General features: G+C 58.4%; 1 protein-coding gene across 4 annotated transcripts in view; it reads right to left on the minus strand.

Annotated features, from left to right (window-relative positions):
• Nucleotides 1-25,346, minus strand: part of MERTK (MER proto-oncogene, tyrosine kinase) — a 58,901-nt gene that overhangs the window by 11,262 nt on the left and 22,293 nt on the right. For all 4 annotated transcript variants that reach the window (XM_075925889.2, XM_075925888.2, XM_075925890.2 and 1 more), the window contains 8 exons: nucleotides 23,791-23,906; nucleotides 18,937-19,120; nucleotides 18,088-18,236; nucleotides 10,808-10,961; nucleotides 9,324-9,477; nucleotides 3,216-3,301; nucleotides 2,649-2,744; nucleotides 1,684-1,764 (listed from right to left, as the gene is read on the minus strand). In XM_075925889.2, the coding sequence (XP_075782004.2) occupies nucleotides 1,684-1,764; nucleotides 2,649-2,744; nucleotides 3,216-3,301; nucleotides 9,324-9,477; nucleotides 10,808-10,961; nucleotides 18,088-18,236; nucleotides 18,937-19,120; nucleotides 23,791-23,906 (1,020 nt within the window). The remainder of the gene's footprint in view (nucleotides 1-1,683; nucleotides 1,765-2,648; nucleotides 2,745-3,215; nucleotides 3,302-9,323; nucleotides 9,478-10,807; nucleotides 10,962-18,087; nucleotides 18,237-18,936; nucleotides 19,121-23,790; nucleotides 23,907-25,346) is intronic.

The raw sequence follows: 25,346 nt of genomic DNA on the forward strand, positions 1-25,346 counted from the left end.
TGCTTCCAGTGGCCTGGCTCCCTGAAGAGTCCAGCTCCACAGAGGTCTGGTGTGTGGGACCCATCGCAGCAGCCTGGAGAGCAGCCAGCAGGGGGCGCACCACCAGGGCTGTGTGCGACATCTACCATGCAGCCCTCAGTACACAGACCAGTGTTTCTCAACCTTTTTTTTTTTTTTTTTTATAAAGTACCCCTTTAAAAAAATGATAAGTACCCCCAGGACCTACAGTTTTCAGACACACAACATTTTGTTCTAATGTTGCAACACATTTGTTTAAACAACTTAGCGTAGCCGGGCGGGCAATGAAATTTTTGGGTGTAAAAATTACAAAAATAATAAAGTGCTGGAAAATATAAAACAAAAATTCAGTTTTTTCCAAATTTCAGTGGTGTTGACGTTCCCCCAACGTCTCTCCAGTACCCGAGGGGACTCGTACCACTGGCTGAGAAACACGGGCTAGAGCGTGGCTTGTAAAACTGCTGGCAATTTGCTTTCTCCTGGGCTGACTTGGGAAGCGGGGGGTGCCAATTCGTCTACAACAGACACGTGAGCCCAGGGGCTGGCTCTGGGGGGAAGCTGGGAAGAGACGCAGCACGCACAGCGAGATTTTCCCAGCGTTCTTGCCCACAAAACACACCCGAAATGCTTAGCTGACGGGATGGCCACAGCCCCACTTCCACAGCCGATCTGCAAGCCCGGCATTTCAAGCAAGCGGCGGGTTTTCACGTTGCCGTGGGGTGGGAAGCAAACACTAACCTGAAATTCTGCAGAAAAGCAAAGCGCCTGGGGGCTAAAATGACCTGCCCAACAGTCGGATGCAGCAAACAAGAGAGAGAAACGGGGGACATTACAGTAATGCAGACAATAAATGAAGCTCCAGATGAAATCTGGAAGAAAGCGAGAGAATTCTCCACTCATGCAGCAATGAGGAAGTGGATGGGAATCCCCAGCCCCCATCCAGCAGCTCCCTGCCCCCCAGAGAGAACAGACCCTTTCGCTTGGTCGCTTGACCTGAATTTTCTTTGGCCAGGGCTGGCTGAGTGCGTGTTCCAGCGATCTGACCGGCTGACGTGGCTAAGGTGCACGTGTCTAGACAGGCACGGACACACAGGGCTGGTGCACTGCACATATCTCCCATCGGGCCCTGCTTCCTCAGCGCGCTCGTCGGACACAGACCTGGGGGATGAAGGCCCTTATCGTCTCTGCTTGCTCGCTGACCCCCGTAAGACACCCTGAACCTGAGCCATTGTTGCTTAACTGCGGCTGACAACCCTGCCTGAAAACGCAGTTTCTAGAAGCCATGTGACCGGTCCATTCCCCCGTAGCACCAGGCAGGCTAGACACAGCTTTTACCAACACAGCCGCGTCGACATGGCCCCGGCAAAGTCAGGCCGTGCCCACGCTGTTTGTTGGCACTTTTGCCAACAAAATTCCTCCCCCTTCTCCGAGGGGGCTTTGCGTTGTCGACAGAAGTGTGCCTGCCCACAACACGCTGTTTGCACTGCCACGTGCCACGGCAAAACGGACGCCTTTTGGGCAGCAGGCGGATGGTCTAAGCACCTGAGAATGACACAACGTTTGTCGTTCACTGGGCAGTGTAGACAAAGTCTCTGTCCCGGCACGTGGGAAATTGTGCAACACAAGCAAACACCGCTAGGCCTCACAGCCAGCGCCGCTACTTACGCTTCATGGTTTTCACGGCCACTTTCTCCACGGTGTCGCTAGCCAGGCTGAGGCGCCCCTCCATCACCGACCCGAACTCTCCTGGGCCGTGGGAGAGAAGGAACCGTCTGCCTTTGCCCACAGCCCCAGGGCACCGCCCTGCCGTGCAGCCGCAGCCCGAGCAACACCGGGGGAGGAAGAGCAAACCTGGCCCATGCTGTGCGGGGCTCACTCCACACAGAGCAGGGACGGCGCATGGTGCGTGATACACACCGGCCGCTGCGGCTGGCTCCGCCCTCGCCCAGCAGGCGGCGCAGGGGAGAACGGAATGGCCCCCTGGAGGATGCCAGCCCCACCTGCACGCCAGGCAGACTCCAGCTGCTTGCCAGCCCCGTGGAGGAAAGGCTGGAGCCGCTGGGTACGGCTTCCACCCCCCACGCCCAGCTCCAGCTGCAGCACAGAGACTGTGTTCCCCACCTCTCGCCTCAGTCTTAGGCCACCCACCCCCCCGCTGTGTGCAATGTAGCACCAGCCTGGCTCCCAGTGGGGGAAGCTCTGGGGCAGGCATTCTGCCTCCCCCTTTCCAGGGCAGGCGAGCTGGGGCACTGTTCCTGAGCATACGCCAGCCCTCACTGCCCTCCCGTCCTAGAGATCAGGGCCCTTTCGTGCGCAAGCGGAACAGACGCAGACTGAAAGGCCGCCCCTGCTCCAAAGTGCTCGCAACTTAGACGAGGGTGGGAAGGGAAACTGAGGCACAGAGCACGATGGGACTTGCTCCAAGTCAGCGGCAGAACCAAGCAGAGGACGCAGGTCTCCTGAATCCCGGCCCAGTGCCTTGTCCGCTAGGCCACACTGCCTCCCCACCAGGCGCTGGGCTGGGGAGGGTGCAGGGAAACGTGCAGAGCCCCGGGGCCAGCTAACAAGACGGAGATTCAGCGCCGCGTCCAGCCACGCCCCCGTGCCCCGCAGCACTCAGCACCACTCACCCTCTCCCAGGATCTTCCCCAGGGCCAGCGAATCCCTGTCGATCACAATGTCCTGGAGCTTCTGCTGCAGCTCCTGGCTGACGCCCAGGCTGGCCACTGCAAGAGAGGCCCGGGGTGAGCCGGGTGCTGCAGACCCAGGACGGGCGTCACCGGCAGCAAAGCCGCACAGGCACCTTCGGGGCCAAATGCTGCCCCGGTGCCCGGGGGCGAGGGCGGAACCGCGTCTCTCAGCCCTCCAGGGCAGCTAAGGAGGAAGCTGCCCCCCAACGCGCCAGCCCCCAGGGCAAAGGCCTGGCCCCAGGGGTGGAGCGAGTGCAGCTCCCATGTGCTCAGCCTGGCTTTGTCCAGCCACGGCGCCTGCTGGAGTCAGGGGCCCCCATCCCCTCCGGGGGCAGGAGAATCCCCACGAGGCCGGTTGCGCCATTTTTGTACTATTCTGTGTGTGGGACCAACACTAGGAGACACTGGCCGGGCCAGGATCGGGCCCCGTTAATGGTGTTTCGCAGTCAGCCCCCCTGCCCAAGTCCCCAGCGAGGGCAGCCCCTACAACAGACAGGCAGATCTTACGGGTCAGTTCCACGGCGCGCCGGTTGTAGGACTTCTTGGCGGTGTAGCTGACGGCGAGCTCCGATTGGTCACTGCAGAAAGCGTTCCTACGGGGACAGAAACACAACGTGTGCCGGGGGACAACAGCTCGTCTCTGTTCCGGGGCTGAGGGGCTACAGCCGCCCCGGCGAAGCCTTCACCTCGCTGAGACAGCTCTGGTGGAAAGGACTGGCACCCGGTCTCCAGCACCATCCCCTTAGTCACAAGAGCCCTTCAAACAGCCACACGGGATCCCGGGGCACAGGCAGCTCTTACGACCGCGATGGGAGGGCTCTCTGAGGGCGGAAGGTTTCTACCTGCCCTCTGCACCGGGGAGGTGAAGTCGGTGGAACTACACCTCGCAGGGGGGTGACTTTTCATACCCCCGAGAGACACTGCGCTGCCGAGGTAACCTTCCAGCGTAGACTAGTCCTATTCCCGATCCGTCTGCACTGGATCGGGAATCTCAGAGTTATCGGGGGACCCCCCCCCCATCCACACTAATGGCTTTTTTTTCCTAATCACACGGCAGAGTGTATTCATAATACTGTGTGTGTGTGTGGGGGGGGGGGCGACCAGGACTGTCAGGCCTCTGGGAAAGGGGGAGGGGACTGGAGGGGGAGGCTGGGAGCAGCCATCCCTCAGCACTGCCCCGATGGTGCCACCCTTTTCCTCCAGCCAGCCCTTCGCACTGCCTGGAGCGTGACACCCGAAGCTCCAGCGGCTATTTAAAGGGCCGGGAGCTCCAGACCCTTCACCCCATCACTGGCCTGAGCGCATGGCCCTGTGATCGCCGTCCCTTCTGTGGCCCAGCTGTGACATCCTGGCCTGAGCGCCTGTGGGGGACAGCCCAGAGAGCTCCCAGAGCAGAGCGTCTCCGAACCACGCTCTCTCGGCTGCCAAAGGTCAGGGACGGAGAATTCACCACCCGGGGTTACTCGCCCTCGCAGAATCCGCGCCTGGTTTCCAGCCTGCCTGTCCCACTCCGTCTCCCCGCCACGGGGGTGCCTGGCCAGCGGCTCTCAAACTGCCTAGCGACGGGACCCGCCTGTCCCACTCCGTCTCCCCGCCACGGGGGTACCTGGCCAGCGGCTCTCAAACTGCCTTGTGACGGGACCCGCCTGTCTCACTCCGTCTCCCCGCCACGGGGGTGCCTGGCCAGCGGCTCTCAAACTGCCTTGCGACGGGACCCGCCTGTCTCACTCCGTCTCCCCGCCACGGGGGTGCCTGGCCAGCGGCTCTCAAACTGCCTTGCGACGGGACCCGCCTGTCTCACTCCGTCTCCCCGCCACGGGGGTGCCTGGCCAGCGGCTCTCAAACTGCCTTGCGACGGGACCCGCCTGTCCCACTCCGTCTCCCAGCCACGGGGGTACCTGGCCAGCGGCTCTCAAACTGCCTTGCGACGGGACCCGCCTGTCTCACTCCGTCTCCCCGCCACGGGGGTGCCTGGCCAGCGGCTCTCAAACTGCCTTGCGACGGGACCCGCCTGTCTCACTCCGTCTCCCCGCCACGGGGGTGCCTGGCCAGCGGCTCTCAAACTGCCTTGCGACGGGACCCGCCTGTCTCACTCCGTCTCCCCGCCACGGGGGTGCCTGGCCAGCGGCTCTCAAACTGCCTAGCGACGGGACCCGCCTGTCTCACTCCGTCTCCCCGCCACGGGGGTGCCTGGCCAGCGGCTCTCAAACTGCCTTGCGACGGGACCCGCCTGTCTCACTCCGTCTCCCCGCCACGGGGGTGCCTGGCCAGCGGCTCTCAAACTGCCTTGCGACGGGACCCGCCTGTCCCACTCCGTCTCCCAGCCACGGGGGTGCCTGGCCAGCGGCTCTCAAACTGCCTAGCGACGGGACCCGCCTGTCTCACTCCGTCTCCCCGCCACGGGGGTGCCTGGCCAGCGGCTCTCAAACTGCCTTGCGACGGGACCCGCCTGTCTCACTCCGTCTCCCCGCCACGGGGGTGCCTGGCCAGCGGCTCTCAAACTGCCTTGCGACGGGACCCGCCTGTCTCACTCCGTCTCCCCGCCACGGGGGTGCCTGGCCAGCGGCTCTCAAACTGCCTAGCGACGGGACCCGCCTGTCTCACTCCGTCTCCCCGCCACGGGGGTGCCTGGCCAGCGGCTCTCAAACTGCCTAGCGACGGGACCCGCCTGTCTCACTCCGTCTCCCAGCCACGGGGGTGCCTGGCCAGCGGCTCTCAAACTGACTTGCGACGGGACCGCTTCTGACAACATTCACCACACAACCCGGGGGCGGGGGGGCAAAGCCTGAGCCCCCTTGAGTCCCTCCACCCCAGATAGGGGGCCTGAGCCCGTGGCCTAGGACTGAAGCTTTTGCTCTGGCCCCGGGTGGTGGCTGCAGGGCTGCCAACCCTCCAGGATTGGCCTGGAATCTCAGGAATGAAAGGTGACGGGTGATGAAATCCAACCAAAATGGCCAACCCAAGCGCTGTGCGAGACGGAAGAGCCCCTGGTCAGTGTTTGTTCACTCACACAGTCATGTCTCACCAAGAGCTTCTCTATTGCCAGCAGAGCTGTTTCATCATCTCAAAACTCCCGCCCTTCCTCTTTCAGAAGCAGACAAGCAGCGAGCTCCAGTGCCCAAAATGCTGCACACGAGTGGGGCCCTGCCAAATTCATGGCCGTGAAATATGCGTCTGAGACTGTGAACTCTGGCTCCCCGGGGAATTTGGCACTCGCAGAGGGGTTGTGCTATTGCCACCCTTGCTTCTGTGCTGCTTTCTGAGCAGCGGCTGCTGGCTGGAAACCCAGCTCTGAAGGCAGCGCTGCGACCAGCAGCATCTCAGAAGTGAGGGTGGCGCGATGTGGGGGGGAGGGCAGCGCCCCCACCAGCAGCATGACCCCCTCAATAGCCTTGTGCCCCCCAACCTTTTTTGTGCCAGGACCCGCACAGTTACACCACCAGGCAGGAGGCTGAAATGTGCCATGGAATCTGCCGGACGTGTACTGTAGCCGGCAGTGAAACCTGAAGGACATCTTGCAGGACCACGTGTCAGGGAAAACCCACGTGCCGATTAACCTGTGTTAGTCAAACAGGCGTGTGAGGGAGGAGACAGGAGGTTCGACCAGTAGGCAGATGGGTTCCAGACACAGCCCCATTTGCCAGACTGGTCCCAGTGTAACGCCCTGGGAAAGCTCGTACATTTATCCGGTTTTGCACTCTTGGACTGCAGGGCTACGCTCCCAAACGGACCCCAGCTTGGTTACGGTGTTGAAAGCCGCAGTGACCAGTGTCCTGCAAGAGGAGCTTCTGCAGCGGCACTAAGACAAACAGCCCGTTACAAGAAGATCCCGGCCTGGCTGGATCCCCAGACACACAGCAGCGCACACGCGAAAGGCGCCGCTTTGACTGGAAAGAATCACGTTGTTTTCAAACTCAGTGCCGGGTTGGAACTCGGCGCGGGAGGTCACAGGAGGAATGCAAGCTGCAATAATGGACCACTGTCCTCGCTATAAAAGGCCACCAGCACTGCAGCGCCGGCAGTCACTCTGCTTAGCCAGGCGAAGGGTTAGAAGCAGGGTGCTGCGCGTGTCTCAGCAGGGCTGTGCAAGCAAGCGGCCCAGCCCACCAATCCGGACACCCCGGGTCTTGCTCTTCTGGCAGAATCAGATTCTTTCTTTGCAACAGCAACATCTGCAGTGAGCAAAGAGCGCTCGCCCCCGGCACGAGCCCAGGCCGCCAAATGCGGATTTCACATGCAGCCGGCTTTTAGATAGAAACAAAAACAAACAGCGAAAAAACCAAATCCCCAGCCCAGCTCCCTGGGTTTGCTTTGTTAAAGCGAGACAAAATAATCTTGATGAGTATTTACTGCTCTCCTGGTGAGAGCGAGGTAGCTCACCGGAGCCCCGTGATGCTGGGTTTATAAAGACGTTTCCAATACTGATGATGCCATATAAATTGCAAAGAAAATTATGACTGCATAATCAAAGAACACTAGGAGTGGAAAGGACCTTGAGAGGTCATCACATCCAGCCCCCTGCCCTCACGGCAGGACCAAGCACTGTCTAGATCTTCTCTGACAGGCGTCTGTCCAACCTGCTCTTAAATATCTCCAATGATGGAGATTCCACAACCTCCCCAGGCAATTTATTCCAGTGTTTAACCACCCTGACAGGTAGGAAAATTTTCCTAACGTCCAACCTAAACCTTACTGCAATTTAAGCCAATTGCTTCTTGTCCTTTCTTCTATACTTGAAAACTGCTCTCATGTCCCCTTTCAGTCTTCTCTTTTCTAACCTAAACAAGCCCACTTCTTTCAGTCTCCCTCACAGGTCATGTTCTCTAGATCTTTAATCATTCTTGTTGCTCTTCTCTGGATCTTCTCCAATTTCTCCACATCTTTCTTGAAATGCGGTGCCCAGGACTGGACACAATACTCCAACTGAGGCCTAACTAGTGCAGAGTAGAGCAGAAGAATGACTTCTCATATCCTGCTTATGACATCCCAGAATCAGGTTTGCTTTTTTTGCAACAGCGTCACACTGTTGACTCCTATTTACCTTGTGGTCCACTCTGACCCCTAGATCCCTTTCTGCAGTTCTTCTTCTTAGACAGTCACTTCCCATTCTGTAAGGCCTTTCCCCGAGTTATGAACGAGTTACGGACCAAACACTTGGCCGTAACTTGATCTGTTCTTAACTCGGACCCCATTGAGTTACATAGTGACCGCGCTGTTTGTAAGCGCGGGTTGCGTTCGTAACTCAGGGACCGCCTTTACGACCACTCCATGGAAGCTTTGGTCGTAAATGCGAATGGTCGTAAGTCGACCGTTCGCAACTCTGGGACCGGCTGTATGTGTGACATGGATTGTTCCTTCCTAAGTGGCGCACTTTGCATTTGTCCTTATTAAACTTCATCCTATTGTCCTCAGAGCATTTCTCCAGTTTGTCCAGGTCATTTTGAATTCTGACCCTGTCCTCCAAAGTACTTGCAACCCCTCCCAGCTTGGTATCATCTGCAAACTTAATAAGTGTACTGTCTATGCCATCATCTAAATCGTTGAAGAAGATATTGAACAGAACCGGTCCCAAAACTGATGCCTGCAGAACCCTACTTGTTATGCCCTTCCAGCATGACTGTGAACTGTTAATAACTACTCTCTGGGAACGGTTATCCAACCGGTTATGCACCCACCTTATAGTAGCCCCATCTAAGTTGTATTTTGCCTAGTTTATTGAGAAGGTGGTCATGCGAGACTATATCAAATGCCTTACTAAAGTCTAGGTATATTTGGAATCTCTCCCGATTTCCATGACTTCCATGACTTTTCAAAGATGATCGCTAATGGCTCAGATACCTCCTCTGTCAGCTCCTTGAGTATTCTAGGATGTATTTTATCAGCTAATAATAGACAAAGATCGTCTACTGTAGTTACTGCTCCACAGTTAGGAGACTGTTACAAGGCAACACATGAGCTGAGCCGGGGGTTTCCTTGTCCTTTTGCAAAACTTTGCTTGCTGCTCAATATTCTCTCTCTTGCCTCTGAGCTGAAGCCAAGAGAGCTGAAGGCTCCCACTCCCCACAAAATGCTGAGGGAGGAGGACGGACCTCTCGGGAAAGACTCCCAACTGTTTCCGAGGGAGATGTCACCCCAGGAATGTGGCACAGGGCAAAATGGATCCATGTGTCTGCGAGGGCACCCTGGGCCTTCCGTGGACTTAGGCACGGATTTGACCCAGGGTATTAACCCTTTAGTTTTTTTATTTGTCTTTTTCAGTGGTGCCTGGTAAAGAGTGGGAGAAAGTGTGTAGCGGCTGAGGAATGGCGGGGGCATGCGGAAAACCCTGGCCCGACACTGGCCGGAAGCAAACTACGCAGGCGTGAAGCAGACAGGCATAAGTGTGAGCAGAAAGGTTTCCCCAGCGAGAGGCCTCGCAAGGTGCAGGGAAGGTGGTGACAGGGCCAGGCCCTGAGTATGGGAGAGGTGAAGGGTTATGTAAAACCGGAGGCAGAATGCCTCCTGCTGCCCCACCCCCCCTTGGCCAGCACGCGTCTGCCCCGCCCCAGTGCCGCCGGCTAAGCCCACACAAGGCGTTCCCTGCCTGCCACCACGGCGGTAGCTTCTGGGACTTACCCAAACTTGGTTTCCATCCGTCTTTTCCGGATAACCACCAAGAAATACAGGACTAGCCCCAGGGTGGCGGTTGCCCCGGCAAAGCCCAGCACCATGGCCAAGGAATGGCTGGTCCCCGGCACGGGACTCGAGGATGGGGCAGTGGCTGTCAGACCTAACAAACCAGCCCGTGGCAGAGAACACAGAAGGGGTCAGTTGACAAACCGGGCAGGGCGCTGTAAGAGTTTCAAAGCACTAAACCCAAACCCAGTGACACACAAGAACCACAGAGGCCCAGGGAAAGGATGGCACGTGGCTGGAATACGGCGATGCCCGGCTAGACGGGTATTTGGGGATGCGGGTTTCTCAGCGGTGGGCGCATTGTTCTCTCTAGAACGGCCCGAGATCAGGGCCCCGCTGTGCCAGGTACTGCCCAGGCACAGCACAGGGACAGCTTGCGGTCTAGCTGCCAGGCAGTCACGGCAGGGAAAGCACCGTCCGAGCCACTGGGGGCTGAGAGCAGCACGGCTGTTTTCTGCCAGGCGGGCAGGGGAAATCTGCTGCGGGGGAGGGGAAGAGGGGATGGCAAAGGGAGAGGGTGGAGGCGGGGCAGGCGGAGAGGGGCAGGCGGGGAGAGGTTGGAGGGCTGGAGCAAACAGCCAATCTGCACAGGGCATGGAAAGCCCCCAGGGCAGAAAGCAGCCCCTGCCATGCCTGTCCTGCCCAGGAGACCGCTGAAACCTGGGCCAACCCGCTGACGTGGCGGAGAGGTGCACAGCCATTTGGAGAGGGCTTCAGAGGCTCATCCAGCCCCGACACTGGTCCCTCCCCGGAGGCAGCTCACCCAGAGACCGGACGGACACGTGCTCCGACTCGCAGGAGGGAAGCTGCCTGCCGACACGGGCGCAGGCATTAAATGCCCCCAGCCTGTGCACACTGCGTTCCCCCAGCCGCTGGGGCTGCCGCGGGGGTGAATTGCATCCCACCCGCCGGGCGGGGCAGAGGCACCCAAGCAAAGCCGAGTGTGTGCACGGCACGGTTACTAGCCAGGCAGCGGCTGCGTGGACATAAAGTACATTACGGGTTGCAGCTCCCTAAGTCAGGGTTCTCTGCTCTGGCAGGACCACTGGGATTCCTAGAGGACAGAGCCCCAGCTGGGAGCTTGGCGGCACGGGGCCCGGTGGCCGGTAGCCCTGTCGGGCAGGAGCCAGATGGCAAAGGGACTAGTGTCCGACAGGAGCTGGCATCCTGGGCCAGCAGCCTAGCCAGCCGGTGGTAGGGGGACTAGAAACGCCGGCAGCGGGGAGGGGTGGTGGGCTGGGGGGGCCAGTGACAGGGCACCTCCTCTGATCCAGCAATATCCCTCGTTTGGGACCAGTCTGGTCCTGAGGGTGCTGGCCCGGGGGGTCCAACCTGCACCAGAAAGCTGTTCCGGCTCCAACGCCAGGAAAAGCCACCAATGAAGCTGCCCCCGTCCATGCCGCGAGGGTGCGGTTTGTTCTTACCGTCCCCCTCAACGAAAAGGGTCTCTGGGTCACTGAAGGGCCCGATCCCGCCCGTGGTGACGGCCGCGACGCGCACAGTGTACGTGGCGTTAGTGGCCCAGATGTGAACGGTGGCCGCCGTGGCGTTGGGCTCGGCTTCGGAAGAGAGATTCTTCTGAAAAAGAAAAGGAAGGGAGAGACCAGCTAGCCCGGCGGAGCAGCCCAGCTTCCTTTTGCTGGACACACCACACAACGAAAACGGGAGGTTCGCGGGAATCGAACTCTCCTTCCCTCGGAAACGCTCCGGGTGCCTGGCCTGAATTGCGGCTGCGGTGCCGACCGACCCTGCGCTGCTATTTATAGATAGCAATTGCGCTTCGAGAACGGGATGCACACAGAGTAGCTGAACAGGATTTCCTCTTTGAACCACTTCCCGCCGCGAGGCAGGATCCAGCCCCCTCGTCACTCAGCCTCCCTGGCTACTGGCTCTGGCACAAGTGGGGAAACCTAGCCAAGGGGCAACACAGGCACGCAGCAGCAGGGAGCCATGACCGGCCGGCAGGGTGAGGGATGGCGCCTGTGCCTTTAATGCTCAGGAGTTACTGCAGCGCTCCCGTCCCGGAACCATCCCGGCCGTGCCCCCACATCTCCCTCCCACGCAGTCGTGTCCCGCCTCTCGCCAAAGAGACAGACTCACGGCGCCGAGATCACACCCAGAGCCGTGCGCCGAGGGGCCTTGTCTGGACGAGGGCTTCACGGGATTAGCGGACGCCTGAAAAGTCCAGTGGAGACGTGACAAGGGCCCAAAATGGCGAAGGGAAATCCCACGCTCCCCTAACACGCCTTGCCCAGCGCGCTGCGTGTTCCAGGCCGTGCGCCCGCCCACACCAGGGCATCCAGCGTGTTAGGTCGTGGCACCGTTGCGCCGAGCCCAGAGTGGGCCTGGGGGGGTGAGAACCCTGCAGGGGTTAAAGCTCCTTGCATGACCCATTGTCTGAGCTCTGCCACCCCTGGCGTCCCACGCTCTGGTGACCGTTCAGCTGCAAGGGCCCAGCCGGCGAGCATGTAACCACACCCTGAGCGTGCTGGGGGAGGCACAGACTCTGGACGCGAGCGGCTACCCCGCCGGGCTCCTCCCTTCTCCGTCAGGCTCGGCGGGCAAAGGGCAATGGGCCAGCACGCTGGCTAATCTGGACATGCTGCTGTCACTGCTGATCCCAGCCAGTATTGCTGCCCGCCCGCCCGTGGGGCGGCGAGTTATCGCTTGGGGCTGGTCAGCCGCGCATTGCTCCTTTCCACCGCGGGCGCCTCCCTCCCTCCCTGCGGCCGGCTCTCCCGCCCACTCCTGGACACCGCGCTTCGGCTCCTTCTCGGTTTAGGCCGGCGGCGGCGCTGCCAGCGTTCTCGGGGCACATGAGCAAAACTCGGCCAATTCGGTGGAACTGTGCCCATTCACACCTGCTGAGAATTTGGTCTCTCCTATTTTCCCACGCGCCAAGCGCAACGATGCCCTTTCAGTAAAGACGAGTTTCGTTGTACAATTCAAGTAACGACTCGGGGGAAGGCAGATTTTGTGGCTGATCATTTCATACCAGAGTGGTTTCAACGTCGGGCTACTGGCATTTCTAGTTTTATAATGCGCCTCCCGTCATGGCCCCCTCCCCACGTTAGAGCTGTTTCAACGTGAGCATGGATGCTTTTCTCAATAAACCGTATGAGTGATTCCCTTTCCCACAAACTCATTGTTATTTCCTGAATTTCCTGTGAGTCAGCCGAACGCGCTAAGAAAGTGCCTGGCATTGCTCCACGACACACTTATAACTGAAAAACAACCGTTCTGCGACAGATCCTACCACTGGCCGACTGACGGGCAGGTGACAACAGTCACCGACAGGTTTCAAACACAGACACAGCAACGTCGGTGAAGTGCAAGTGCAGCAGGAACCAAATCTGATTTTCAGTTAGACAAAAGAACCCGAAACACAGAAACAAAACTGCTCTGTTGACACACAGACTTACAGGCCTATTTGGGGCATCTGTCCTGGGGGCATCACTGAAGAACGTGCGACCTACAGCTGTGCCTGGGAATGCAGGGAAACTTTCCTGCCCTTTGTCAATGTCCTCAGGTTTCTCCTGCTTTGTGTTTCTGGCACCCATGGGCACGGGTTGCTCTGCAAGGTGGTGTCTGTACTGCTGTGTGACGGACAATGAAAAGAAACGTCTACACTCTGGAAACTCTCGTGTGATTCCCATGGGGTCAGAGCCTCCATGCGCCTGCAGCCGGAGGGTCCCCTGGTGTAGGGAAGTTGCCAGGTGGCATAAGATGGGCAGTTACCTCTGTACAATCCCTTTCCTGCCCTAGCACCTCAGAGGTTTCAGCATCGCTTGGCTGCTGCATGCATGGTTAGGCATCTATTTGGATGGTTTGATTTGCAAGGTGCTTGGGGTCCTCACAGCCACCCTTTCCCCAGTTCTGGCCAGCTACCGAAGACATGTGACCCCCCATTGTTCAGGCTGGACCAGGAAGAGGTAAAGCAGGGAGTCAAGCTGTCACCTGCAGAACGGTCTGACACATGCTGAACTGGAGGCGGTGCCGTGTGCTGCCGGAGGAGTAGCCCGCACCATCCCACTGGGGTTAGTTTCAGGGGGAAGTGCCCATCCACTCCGGGCCATCAGAGGAGCTGAAGGCAGCCATCAGATTTTTTCCCCCCCGACCTTGTAAATTACGCAGTCACTAGAGCACCCACCAAAGCGTACACACAACGGCCACCGGGGGAAGTCCGTCGGATCGCTCACAAGTCACCTTGCGCAGAGAAGGAGGTACGCTCAGGCCCAAAGTGACCATGTGGTCACCTCCAAACCCTGTCCTCATCATTTCTTTGAAAACTTCAATGCTACAGAGGAGTCACAAGCCCTGCCCCCGGCCACGTGTTCCGTACATGACGTGGAGATGGACGTGGTCTATCATTCTTCCTTTGCTGGAGAGCCGAGTGCCTCGTGTAGGCCAGTGCGGCATTCGGTGGTTACCCACAAGCATTCCCCAACTGGACAACAAAGTTGCACGTGGTTACGTGAGCCTAGTGTTACCATTTGCTGGAACTGTGTTGGTCCCAGGATATTAAAGACCAGGTGCATGAAATCATCTCTTTTGGACCAACTTCTGTTGCAGAGACCAAGTTCTTTTTGGTAATGGCCTTTAGGACCTAGGCGCTAGGCCAGTGTTTCTTAAACTGTGTCCTGTGGAACACCGGTGTGCCATGAGGCAGTCAGAGGTGTGCTGCGGAGAACAACAGAATTCAAAATGGCCGCCTTTAAAGGGCAGGCGACTTTTTATTTTTGCTCAATAACCTTCCCCTTTTTTCCCCAACCTTTTTTTTTTTTGCTCAAGAAAAAATCCTCTCTCTGTGGTTAAAAGGCTCTCTTGGATTTTGATCTCCTGTGCATATGCCCTGAAAGCTGGCTCATGACTACCATTATTTGGATACTTGTAGGGATGTACTCCACTTAGGAAGGAACAATCGGTTGTACACATACAAAACAGGAAGCGACTGTCTAGGAAGGAGTACTGCGGAAAGGGTTCTTGGGGTCATAGTGGACCACAAGCTAAATATGAGTCAACAGCATGACACTGTTACACAAAAAGCAAGTATCATTCTGGGATGCTTTAACAGGATGTCGTAAGCAGGCTACGAGAAGTCATTCTTCTGCTCTACTCTGCACTGATTAGGCGTCAACTAGAGTAGTGTGTCCAGTTCTGGGAGCCGCATTTCAGGGCAGATGTGGAGAAATTGGAGAAGGTCCAGAGAAGAGCAACAAAAATGATGAAAGGTCTAGAGAATTTGACTTGACCTGTGAGGGAGACTGAAAGACTTGGGCTTGTTCAGTCTGGAAGAAAAAAAGGAGAGGGAATATGATAGCAGCTTTCAAGCACCTCAAAAGGTATCACAAGGAAGAGAGAGAAAACTTGTTCTCCTTGACCTCTGAGGACAGGACAAGAAGCAATGGGCTTAAACTGCAGCAAGGGAGGTTTAGGTTGGACATTAGGAAAAAGTTCCTAACTGTCAGGGTGGTTAAACACTGGAATAAATTGCCTGGGGAGATTGTGGAATCTCCGTCTCTGGAGATATGTAAGAGCAGGTTGGACAGACGCCTGTCAGGGATGATCTAGACGGTGCCGGGTCCTGCCGTGAGGGCAGGGGACTCGACTCGATGACTCTCGAGGTTCATTCAAGGCCTATGATTCTACGTGTCTGTAGGACAAAAGACTGAAATTTGTGTCCTCGGCTGCCTGGATTCCCGCCCTGTGGCATTACATGAGGGTTTCCCCTGCAGTGCATGCTGTAAAGCAGACAGAAGGAATCAACTGTGAGCACAGAAATAATCTTCAGCCCCAATTCTGCAAAGAGCCTTTGTCCTGCCCAGCAGAGTCAGGCTCTTCTGCACCTCGGCAAACTCTCCTGCAGCCAGACGCCACTTTCCCATTAGCAGAGAGTTTTCCATCTTCCTGCAGGTCGGCAGGTTTTCCACACCGAAGGCAGGTCACTGGGAACAGCAGCGATGATGCGTCATTATCCTGAAGTATAACACTAAGACTGGGCCTTTTTCATTGCTTAAAGGTCTTATGTCAAAGGCTCTGAAAAATTCTTTCTCCTGGGGCTTGTGCAAAGAGAAACGTGTCAGCATCTTTTTCCAGCATTAGTCACAAGATAATATTGTTTTCCTGATTCCACTGTGCTCAGGCCATGTCGATGTCTGTGTAAGGATGAAAAGGGGAACTGAAATCACGGTGTCTTACAAAAAGCGCGTGACTCATGCCTTCTACGCAAACTTCAAAAAATGTACGCGCTCAGCGCCTTTTCGGGTTCTACGCTTTGGATTCTTCAGAGGGCAAGACACAGCCCAGCAAAGTACACAAGCAAGCAGGCAACATCTGGCTGGGAACATGTGTCCGGCTGGTCGGGTTCCTTTCATGGTCTATAATGGCTCCGGTTCACCACGTTTGCTATGTAATCCCATCATTCAGACATGGGATTGCCCTCCATGTAATGGCTCCAAGATCACACGCTGTTCTGCCCATTATCACCAGTGACCCAGGAGCGGCCAGACTTCCCAGGCCAGCCTGGCTGGAAGAAGAGGCCAATACTTCTGGGTCTTGAAGGCTTTTGTAACTGACTTTTCTGGAGCCCAGTAAAAACAAGCAACAGCAACAACAAAGTCAGAATTTGAAGCCCGGGATTAGGGCTGGCCAGAAAAGGCGTCAGAATTTGTTTCCTTTCTGATAGGGAGCAAGACAGACCTTCGGAAATCTTTCCTGAAAATCAGACGTTGGGAGCAGGGACTTCAGTCCAGCTAGCGTCCTTACCACCAGGTTCTTCTGGGCCTCCGAAAATCCTGCTGGCCCTGAGAACCTTTCCCTAGGGAAGTGGTATCAAAATTGGTATGTTTCCATGAAACTTTCCTGTTCAGTCGTTTTTAACAAATGTCTTACTGCATATTTTTTGCCCAGTTCTACCCAAGATCCCCAATACCCCCATCATTCGGCCCTCCCCCCCCCCAGACTCCCCTCCTACGTATGCATTGGGAGAGGGCCACTGTGAGTCACGCTGGGATAAATCCAACCCAAACGAGATCAGACTCAGAACCTGAGAGCCAGATTCTCCTGGACCTTCTACCTCGTAGCCATTTCTATCTGGATAAGCTACCGAACCCAAATTCCTGCTCCGCAGAGCTTGCCAGCATCTTCCAGTCCAGCCCGGGGATCCTCAAACACAAGCAACAAGCAGGACATTCTAAGGCCCTCCCGGCTGTTCCAGAGAAACCCCACCGAGAAGCAATAACGAACACGCTGCTTTTCTTGCTTTGCAGCTCCCCAGACAAGAACAGGTACAACGGCACTGGCTAATACTCTTGGGTTATGAACTGTATTTGGTACTTGAAGATTTACCCGGCGATGGCCGGGTCCTTAACTCAATTAACTGTTGTTTTTCTTCATTTGATTCATTGCTCTGGGGAGGGGCTGGGAGGAGGGGTTCAGCCTGCAGGCTGCCCCGGGGAGACAGGACAGCCCCCGCCCTCTCTCCCTGCAGCAGCTTGGGGCCAGGTGAGAAGCACCTCTCCATGGCCGCTGCAGTCCCAGCGGGCAAACTGTGGGAGGGGGGCATGTCCCTGGGCTGGGGCAGGTCCACGTTTGTCTGCCCCCTGCACTGCCCAGCCAGAGCGAGGAATGCAGCAAACGGGGCACTTTCCTCCCTGACAGTGACGAAGGGCAACAGCTGGAAGTGTCCAGGTACGAATCGGGGGAGAGGAGGCGCAACTTCAGACCCTCCATCCCCCTTAAAGGGTGCTTGGTGGGTGGGAGGTTCAGGGTTGGGGCAGCCCCAGACTGGGATAAGTGGGGGGCACCCCCCGCCAGCCCCTTACACCTGCCTGGTGAGTCTGTCTCTGGTTTTCTGAGAAGCAATCCCATTCCATGCAATCCCATTGTCCTGGCACAACCAAACCCTTCTGCTGCTTTCAGTTAGGATCAGAGAAAGCTGTACACCAAATTGGGTGGCCTTACCTCTTACCACATGCTTCTGACCAAGTGGGTCTTTGCCCACGAAAGCTTCCACTCCAACACATCTGGCAGTCTCTAAGGTGCCACAGGACTCCTTGTCATTTAAGCGGAGTTCTTGAACAAACAGACTGACTGCCACCCAGACAGACACCCACCCAGACAGGTTGAACCTGTCACATCTATACAGGCTGAACCTCTCCAGTGCAGCGCACGCTGGTCCGGCAACATCCGTGGCCCGGCATGATGTTAGTTAGCCAGACGTTGACTTATCATGGGTGTGGCCAAGTTTCCCGCAGTCCCATAAAGCTTGTTTACAGCCACCAGACCTGCTCTCAGTGGTTCTGTGCTGTGATATGGCTCTAGTTTACCCCTAACTTCTTCTGAGCCCAGCAAGCAATGGAAGCGTTGGTCATGCTGCTAGACAATATTGACCTCCCGTGGTCTGGCAAGTTCTCTGGTTCAGCACCGGTCAGGTCCCAAGGTTGCTGGACTAGAAAGGTTCAACCTGTAGCAGATTAACCAGAAGCCGGGGCAGCACCGTACAAACACAGATCCCAGAGCCGGTTGCTGCCCCGAAGGGCTTGCAAACGATGTGACGGGTCTGGCCAGCAGGGGTCAGACAGGTGGGGATCCTCAGGCACCGTGAGGACAGAGGAAAGGCAGCTCCAAGCGGCCTGGCTCTTGCCGAGATGGGCGTGGCCATCGTGTTCCGTTGGGTTCGAAGGGCGTTTCCTGTCACACTCACCGTCACCGCTGCGGCCTGCCACGTGTGCAGGAGCTTGTAGCGCAGCAGGTCTCCGTGCTCTCGTCCAAGGGGGGGCTTGACCCACGTGACTCTCAGGGAGGAGCTGGACTCGACCGACACGTTGACATGCCGAGGGGGAGCAGATGGGGCTGCAAGACACAAACCGAACCGTGCGCGGAGCTAAGAAAACCCGGCAAACGTCTTCGGCAGCCACCCGCGGGGACGCTGCCCAACTGAGCGTGTGAGGCCCACTGGGCAGAGCTCTTGGAAGGTCGCAGGCTAATTCTTTCAGTAGCCCCCGTTCTAGGCCTCTCGGTCCAACCAGCCCTGGCTTTCAGATTCCCTGCGCCCGCCCGGCCACCGCGTGGCGGGAGAGCCCTACGGAGCCGGTGGCTTTCCCGGCACTGGCGCCTGGCCTCCGTCTCCCAGGCTTAGGGGCTGTTTTCAGTGCTTCCGAGCGCAGCTGTCAGAGGGCGGGGGGCACGGGCAGGGGAGTGAGTCAAAAGGAAAACACGCCACGTCTTCAAGCTGCAAGCTCCCCTCTTTGGCCGCCGAGCAGCAGGCACCACGGCCGGGGAGAAGAGCTGAAAGAAGCCGTAACAAAAGCTGTGTTTCATAGCCCCCACACCGCCCATCCGTCCCAGCTAGCATGTGCACACACATGCCGGCTGCACCTCCCAGCACCGGCCACCACGGGAAGGAGCTCCCATCCCCTGGGCCCCGGCACGGCATGATCAGTGCCCTCTGAGCAAATTGACCCCTCCCTGCTTTCAGCAAGGAGCCCCGCGAAGCTCATCTCAACAATCCAGGCCGGGACTCCGTCCTCAGCCTTACTTGCTCCTGCCCTACCTCCCTCGGTGGTGCTGGCCGAGATCCAGGGGCTGAACGCAGACCAGGCAATTTCATTCCTGCAGGCAACCCGGATGCGGTACTCTGCCAGGGGCTGCAGCTGCTGCAGGCGATGGAGATGAGGCGGCACCGAGGTGTTCCAGGTCCAAGACGAGCCGTTGCTCTGGGGATCTGCCTCTGTGACCTGAATTGAAAAGCAAACCAGGGACACAGGTGAGCCAGCTGGAGCCTGCCGTGCCACCGGCCCGTTGGGAATTCCAGTCCGTGACCGGGATCCAGAATTCCCCTCCTTCCCCTTTCCTCGGCTCGGCCACACGGGGGAGGAGACCAGGGAAAGTTTCACGGCTGGCAGCAAGGCCAAGACTTCCACCAAACGCCGCCTGCTGTAAAAACACCCGTCTGGGTCAGACTCAGGCCCATGTAGCCCAGCACCCCTCTCCCGACAGCGACCAGTGCCAGGGCTCCAGAGGGACGGGACAGACCCGTTCACCATCGCGTGATCCCTCCCCCGGGGCCCAGCCCCAGCTCCTGGTAAACGGAGGCGAGGGGCCCCTGGCCTGCAGGGCCGCTGGGCTCTCATTTCGGAGGAGGACACCGAATACCTGTGGTAAAATGCGCAGCTGCTCTGCCTGCCCCGGTGCCAGGGCTCCTGGGGCTGACTTCCCCCTCGAAATGCTCAGCCAGGGGCACTGCAGCACCCGCCTCGCCAGAGACGCTCCCTCGTGCCTGGCGAGCCCCCCGCTGCCCCCGGGAGGGGGCTCTGCAGCACTGCGCGGGAAGCAGGCCACAGACGGCGGCAGGCGGATGTATTAATGAGATGGTCTCCCTGCCCTGGATTGCTCAGAGCCAAGGAGCACTGGCAGCGAAAGGCAGGACAGGCCACAAAGCAGCCGGTCACGAGAACTAGATGCCCTGAGATTAGATGGGAGCCACCGAACGATCAGATCCCTACGCGGCTCTGACTCAGCTGCATTCGGACTTGGCCTTTTGGGGTGCCCCTTCGGGAGCTCTGGGATGGCCTCTGGCAACTCCCCCGCAGCGTGAAATGTCACCTCTCACGTCCAACAGCGGCCCGAGGCCAGAGCACGAACCCAACTAGCGCTGGGGACGGCGCTAAGCACGTACCCCCTTCGCTGGATTAACGTGCTGCCTTTGCCAGGTGGGAAACCTCCCCGGGGAAAGCGCCAGGGCTAAAAATGCAAAAAGTCTCTCCAGGCCCGGGGGAGGACATGCACACGGAGAGCAGCCCAAGCCTTCCAGTTATGCCCAGAGATTAGCCCCCAGCACCGGGCCCCTGCGTGCAAACCAGCACCCCGTGCCCCGCGCTTTGCTTCAGAATTGCCACGCTCCGCACTGCAGCTCTTCCCACGGGAGAGAGTCAGGCCCTTCACCGGTAGCTCACAGCTGGCGTCAAGCCAAGCACCGGCACGAGAATCGGATCCTTGTAAGCCCCTGGCTCCGTCCCACGCTCACCGACTCTGAACCCAGACGTCAGAGGCCCGTGTCCCTGGACGTTCCGGGGGCGACCCTGCATCACACAGCGGCGTCCCTAGGAGCGAGGTGCCTGCAGCGATGTTCCCGCAGACTGCTCCCAGGCCTGGCCACGGTGATGCCAGCCCGGCCCAGGGACTCGTGTAACAAGGGGAGGAGGGCCATGACACACCCTTCTTTGGGGGAGAACCCGTGCGGAAAACAGAGGGCCCAGTGCCACCTTCAAGACAAGTCGGTAACTCCTACTGGTGCCAGCGGGAGGTGGCTGGGCAGGTCCCTGGCCAGAACTTGGTTCACTAAGCAAACCCTTAGCAATATTACTCCAGCGAAGGCTGAGATCAGGGTATCTGGATGCATCATCAGCCACCAAACCACGGTGCAAATGGATTCCTAAAATACAGGTGGACAGGGTCACAATTCTCAATTCAAATCCACCTGAACCCGCTCAGCTCCTTCCAGAGTGGGGCAGTTGGCCGGATCACTGGGAAGGAAGGGATCGCTGGAGCAAGGGAGCGTCCGTTGCTATCGCTTGCGTGGTGGAGAATGAATGACCCAATTAGCATGATGGCTTGACCGGAGCCAGGCCGTGGAGCAAGTACAGTGGCTGAGTCACGCCATGGCTCTTCCCAGGAATCACATCGTGTTTTCAGATTTCAAAGGGTATTTCCCTGTGGCGGGTCACGTAGGTTAACTCACAGGAAATTCTTTGCCGCTCCACCCTGCTTCCTGCGCTTCAGCAGGACTGGAATGTGAATGTTCCAGCGCCAGGGAAAAGGCCGGGGCAGGCCTTTCACTTTCAGCATCCCTCAGACGTGGGGGTTATGGGAATGTCAGATGGGGTGTCCCTCGGCCCCGGAGACGGTGAGCGTGACCAAGAGCCGGTAGCAGGAAGCCGGGTCTTACTCACTGGTTTTATTCTGTACGTGGTTCGGAAGTTTAGCTCATCGGCAGGCCAGGTGCTATCAGAGCTGTCACTCGGGCATGCAAAGAATGCTAAAGCTGCCACCTGCCCACTCTGGGATACCCACCCAAGCCCCGGCTCGCCTCACGCTGCCTCTGGACCACGCCTGGGCCAGGCGGCTTTTCATCCTCACCCCGTTTTAGCCACCGCCGCGCCCTTCGGGCAGGATGCAGCCTTTGAAACGAGCTTCCAGAAATGCCCGTGTAACCCGCACACCGACTGGGGGTGGGGCACTGTCCCATGGGGCGGCACCCACCCCACTTACAGGGAGGGAGGGAGTCTGCTTGGGAGCCAGCTGGATCCTAGCTCAAGTGGTGGAGGCTCATGCACAAAGCTCCAGGGTCCCCGGTTCGGTCCCACCTGTCGGCGTTACACCCCCCCCCCCCCCCCCGCCGACCAAAGGGCTCAGAATGACTCAGCCAGGGCACAGAGCGGTGGCTAGCGATTGGCCACATGGCATTGCCCTCAGCCAATCAGTATTCAGTAAAACTCTCACTCTGATCAAGGTAACAATGAGCCTGTTACAAACAATAGCTACATGGCCCCCGGAAGGGGCCCGGGACACCCCTTGCCTTCCAAGGCGAGCTCTGTACACGAGTGACCCCCAAGCACCGACACAGCAAGGAATGTCTGCACTCCGTCGTCGATCAGGAAACAGCTGCCCTGTGGCGGCCAGCAGAGTGCTAAGAGCAGAGCGCTGCCGGTCTTTGAATCTCCCTGGGGATACGTGGGAAGCTTAATTTTGCTTTTAATGAGCATAGTCGGCATATGAAATGGGAGAGCTCCGAACGCAACACAATCCTCTTGCAGCGTCTGCACCGCCTCGGTGGAAATGCTCGCTCACGAGCGGGGACGGGGGTAAACAGGCAGGCAGGAAAGCTTGGAGAGGATACAAAATTATTAAAATAGCTAAGTCCAAAGGGGGCTGCTAAAGTCCCAAATGGATCGTATGAAACTGGGCAACAAAACGGCAGATGAAATTCAGGGTCGATAAGGGCAAAGTCGTGCACTTTGGAGACCATAATCCCAACGAGGCACATAAAACGATGGGGTCTAAATGACCACGGAAGAGAGAACTTGGAATTACTGCGGGTAGCTCTTTGCAAACATCCACCAGGGGCGTGAACGGGTAACTGCGGCGAGGAGTCCTGTGGCACCTTAGAGACTCACAGATGTATTGGAGCACAAGCTTTCGTGGGCAAAGACCCACTTTGTCAGATGCATGACGTGACACGAAAGCTTCTGCTCCAACACATCTGTGAGTCTGTAAGGTGCCACAGGACTCCTTGTGACTACTGCAGATCCAGACTAACACGGCTACCCCTCTGATACTTAACGGGTAACCGGTCACTCTTCCTGGGTGATGCTTACTGGTAACCAGGATCCCGCTTAATCAGTTAACCGGTTAACCATGACGTCCAACTGGGTGACTGATTAAACAGGATTTTACATCCCTAACATCCACTCAATGTGCAGCAGCCGTCCAAAGAGCTAATAATGTAGCAGCAGTTAGGACAGGGAGGGATAAGACGACAGTAAATATCATATTGCCTCTGTGCAAATCCATGATACACCCACCCCCTGAATACCGTGGGCAGTTCTGGTCGCCCCCTCCCAAAAAAGATGCACTGAAATTGGAAAAGGTGCAGAAAAGGGCAAGACAAATGATCCGGGATGCGAGGAGAGATTCCTAGGAGAGGGATTGCTCAGCTTAGGAACGAGGCGACGAAGGGAAGGTACGGCGGAGAGCTACAAAATCACGACTGGTGCGGGGAAGGCGACTAGGGAAGTGTTAGCTACCCCTCACGCGACACTAGAACCAGGGGTCACCCAGTGAACCAGGCAGCGGGTTTAAAGCACAGAGAAGGAAATACGCCTTCGCACAGCGCACCGACGGCCTGTGGCGCCGCATCGGAAGAGAACGAGCCGCGCTCCTGGCGGCTAGGTCCATCGACGGGTAATCAGCCGGGACCGCATGCACTGGGTGTCCCTAGCCCCTTTCTGCCCCTTCTCCGTGACACAGCTCTGAGACGCCCCAACTCTGCCAAGCCGCAGGTGTCTGGCCAGCAGGAACCTCATGGCTTCGACATCCTGACCCCCGCCAGGGCCTTGACTCTTCTGGGACCCCAGACCACCAGCTCAGCAATGTGCAAGGGCACCCGGCCGGCCAGCTGCTCCGCACACGCATGGCCCAGTTTGGCTGGTCCAGCGAGGCATCCCCGCCCTGGTGCAGTCGGCGCTTGTGTTCTTATTTCTCCAACACGCCGCGGGCTCGAGGCTCCTCTCGGTGACTTACCTGAGCTTCAGCGGGGCTCCCGGCTTGTGCTGGAGCGTGAGGGAGAGGCGGGCGTGGCACGGCCGACTAGCGGTCTGCACCCTCCCAAGCGGCTCGAGTGGCTTACCTGGAGGCGGCAGCTGTGCAGAGGCGAATAGCCATCGAAGCCTGGCACCCAGGACACCACGAAGCCATGAGCTGTTCTGTTCTGGACACACACGTCGGCCGGCGCGGCTGGAGCGCCTGCGTGAGAAAGCCGGCCCCGTCAGCTCTGACCCGCATGCGCAAGCTCTGTCGGACCTGCCTGGGCGCGGAATTCAGCGCCATGGCAACGGCTGCCCAAGTGGAGAAAGCCAGGCCTTCCTCTGGGCAGCAGGGCTGTGGGGCTGGGCCAGGGAGCAGCAGCAGAGTGGGGAGCAAGGCATGTGGGGAACCTGCGGGCGCCCCCCCGCGGCCGGGAGCTCGCCCGGAAGGCCGGTGCCATTTGAACCCGCACATCTGGAACTTGTGGGGTGCCCCCGCCGTGTCTCCACGCGCTAGCAGCTGTGCCGCTGGGGGGCGTGCTCTGGCGAGCGCCCTGTGGCATGCGTGGCTGCCCCACGCAGACAGGCGTCTCTGCAGCGTGGTCGCTCGGCACGAGCTCGGGCGCTCAGACCCTGCTGGGGCGCGAGGAGCAGCAGGAGGTCGGTGCCAGGGCGTCAAAGGGTTTCACAGGCTGCGCTCGGCCCCTTCGCCCCGGAGCGCTGCTCTTCCTGGCCAGGGATCTCCTGCCTCTTGCCGTGGCCCCCTCTGAACTCAGACGCACAGCTGGGTTGAGCCGAGTGCCAAGGGCCAGTCGGCGCCCCGGGCCGGCCTCTATCGCGAGCCCAGGCAGGCGGCTGTGGTCTGGGCAGACGTACCCTCAGGGACCATCAGAAACATGCCACTTTTCGTGGGCACGGGGCTCAGAAGTGGGGGGAGGTTGGCTGGGATGGCATAGGGGCTCTCTCGGAGGAGGGGGAGGGAGAAAGCTGCCTGTTGAGGGACAGGGGATGCAGCTAGACCCCAGACCACCTGCTCAGCCCATCACCGCGGCCCCGGCAGGCAGGACAGGTCAGGGGCCACGCGCAGCGCTCACCAGGCAATGCAGACAACTTACTGCCATCTCGGGATGCCTCCCAGTGCCAGCAGTGAGCCGCGGACTGGGAACAGGCCCGCCTTGCTTTAGAACACCCCCATGGGCAGGTAAGCCAAAGGAAGACATGGGGCCCAGCCCTCCATGCGAGGTGCCTGCTCCATGCACTCTCCCCTTCCCCTGGCCTCCGGGGCAGGTGCTGCTGGCCAGGCCCTGGTCCCGCCAACTTTCAGGAGCACTGGACACAAACTCCGCGTGACAGGCAGAACGCAGCTGGGCGCCTCCCCCGTTCCTGGGGCTGCCTGCACACGCTCTGCCCCGGCTGGGAGCACACGGCACATCTCAGGGGAATGCTCCCTTGGCTGCCTGCGTGGCTCCCACTGGGGAATTCCCATCACTTCCTAGGGAAAGGCGGAGGCTGGCTGGCGGGAAAAGGAAGGAAATTACACGGCCCTTCAGAAATCCCCTCTCGGTTTGACAGCTCTGCTTTCACATAAGCTCTCGGGTGCTTGCTCCCCAGTCACGGCCCTGCAGACCCCCAGCCTTCCTGCCGGCAGAGTCGCGGTGGG

This window comes from Pelodiscus sinensis, chromosome 3 (assembly GCF_052426305.1).
Source record: "Pelodiscus sinensis isolate ZL-2025 chromosome 3, ASM5242630v1, whole genome shotgun sequence".
Classification (NCBI taxonomy): domain Eukaryota; kingdom Metazoa; phylum Chordata; order Testudines; family Trionychidae; genus Pelodiscus; species Pelodiscus sinensis.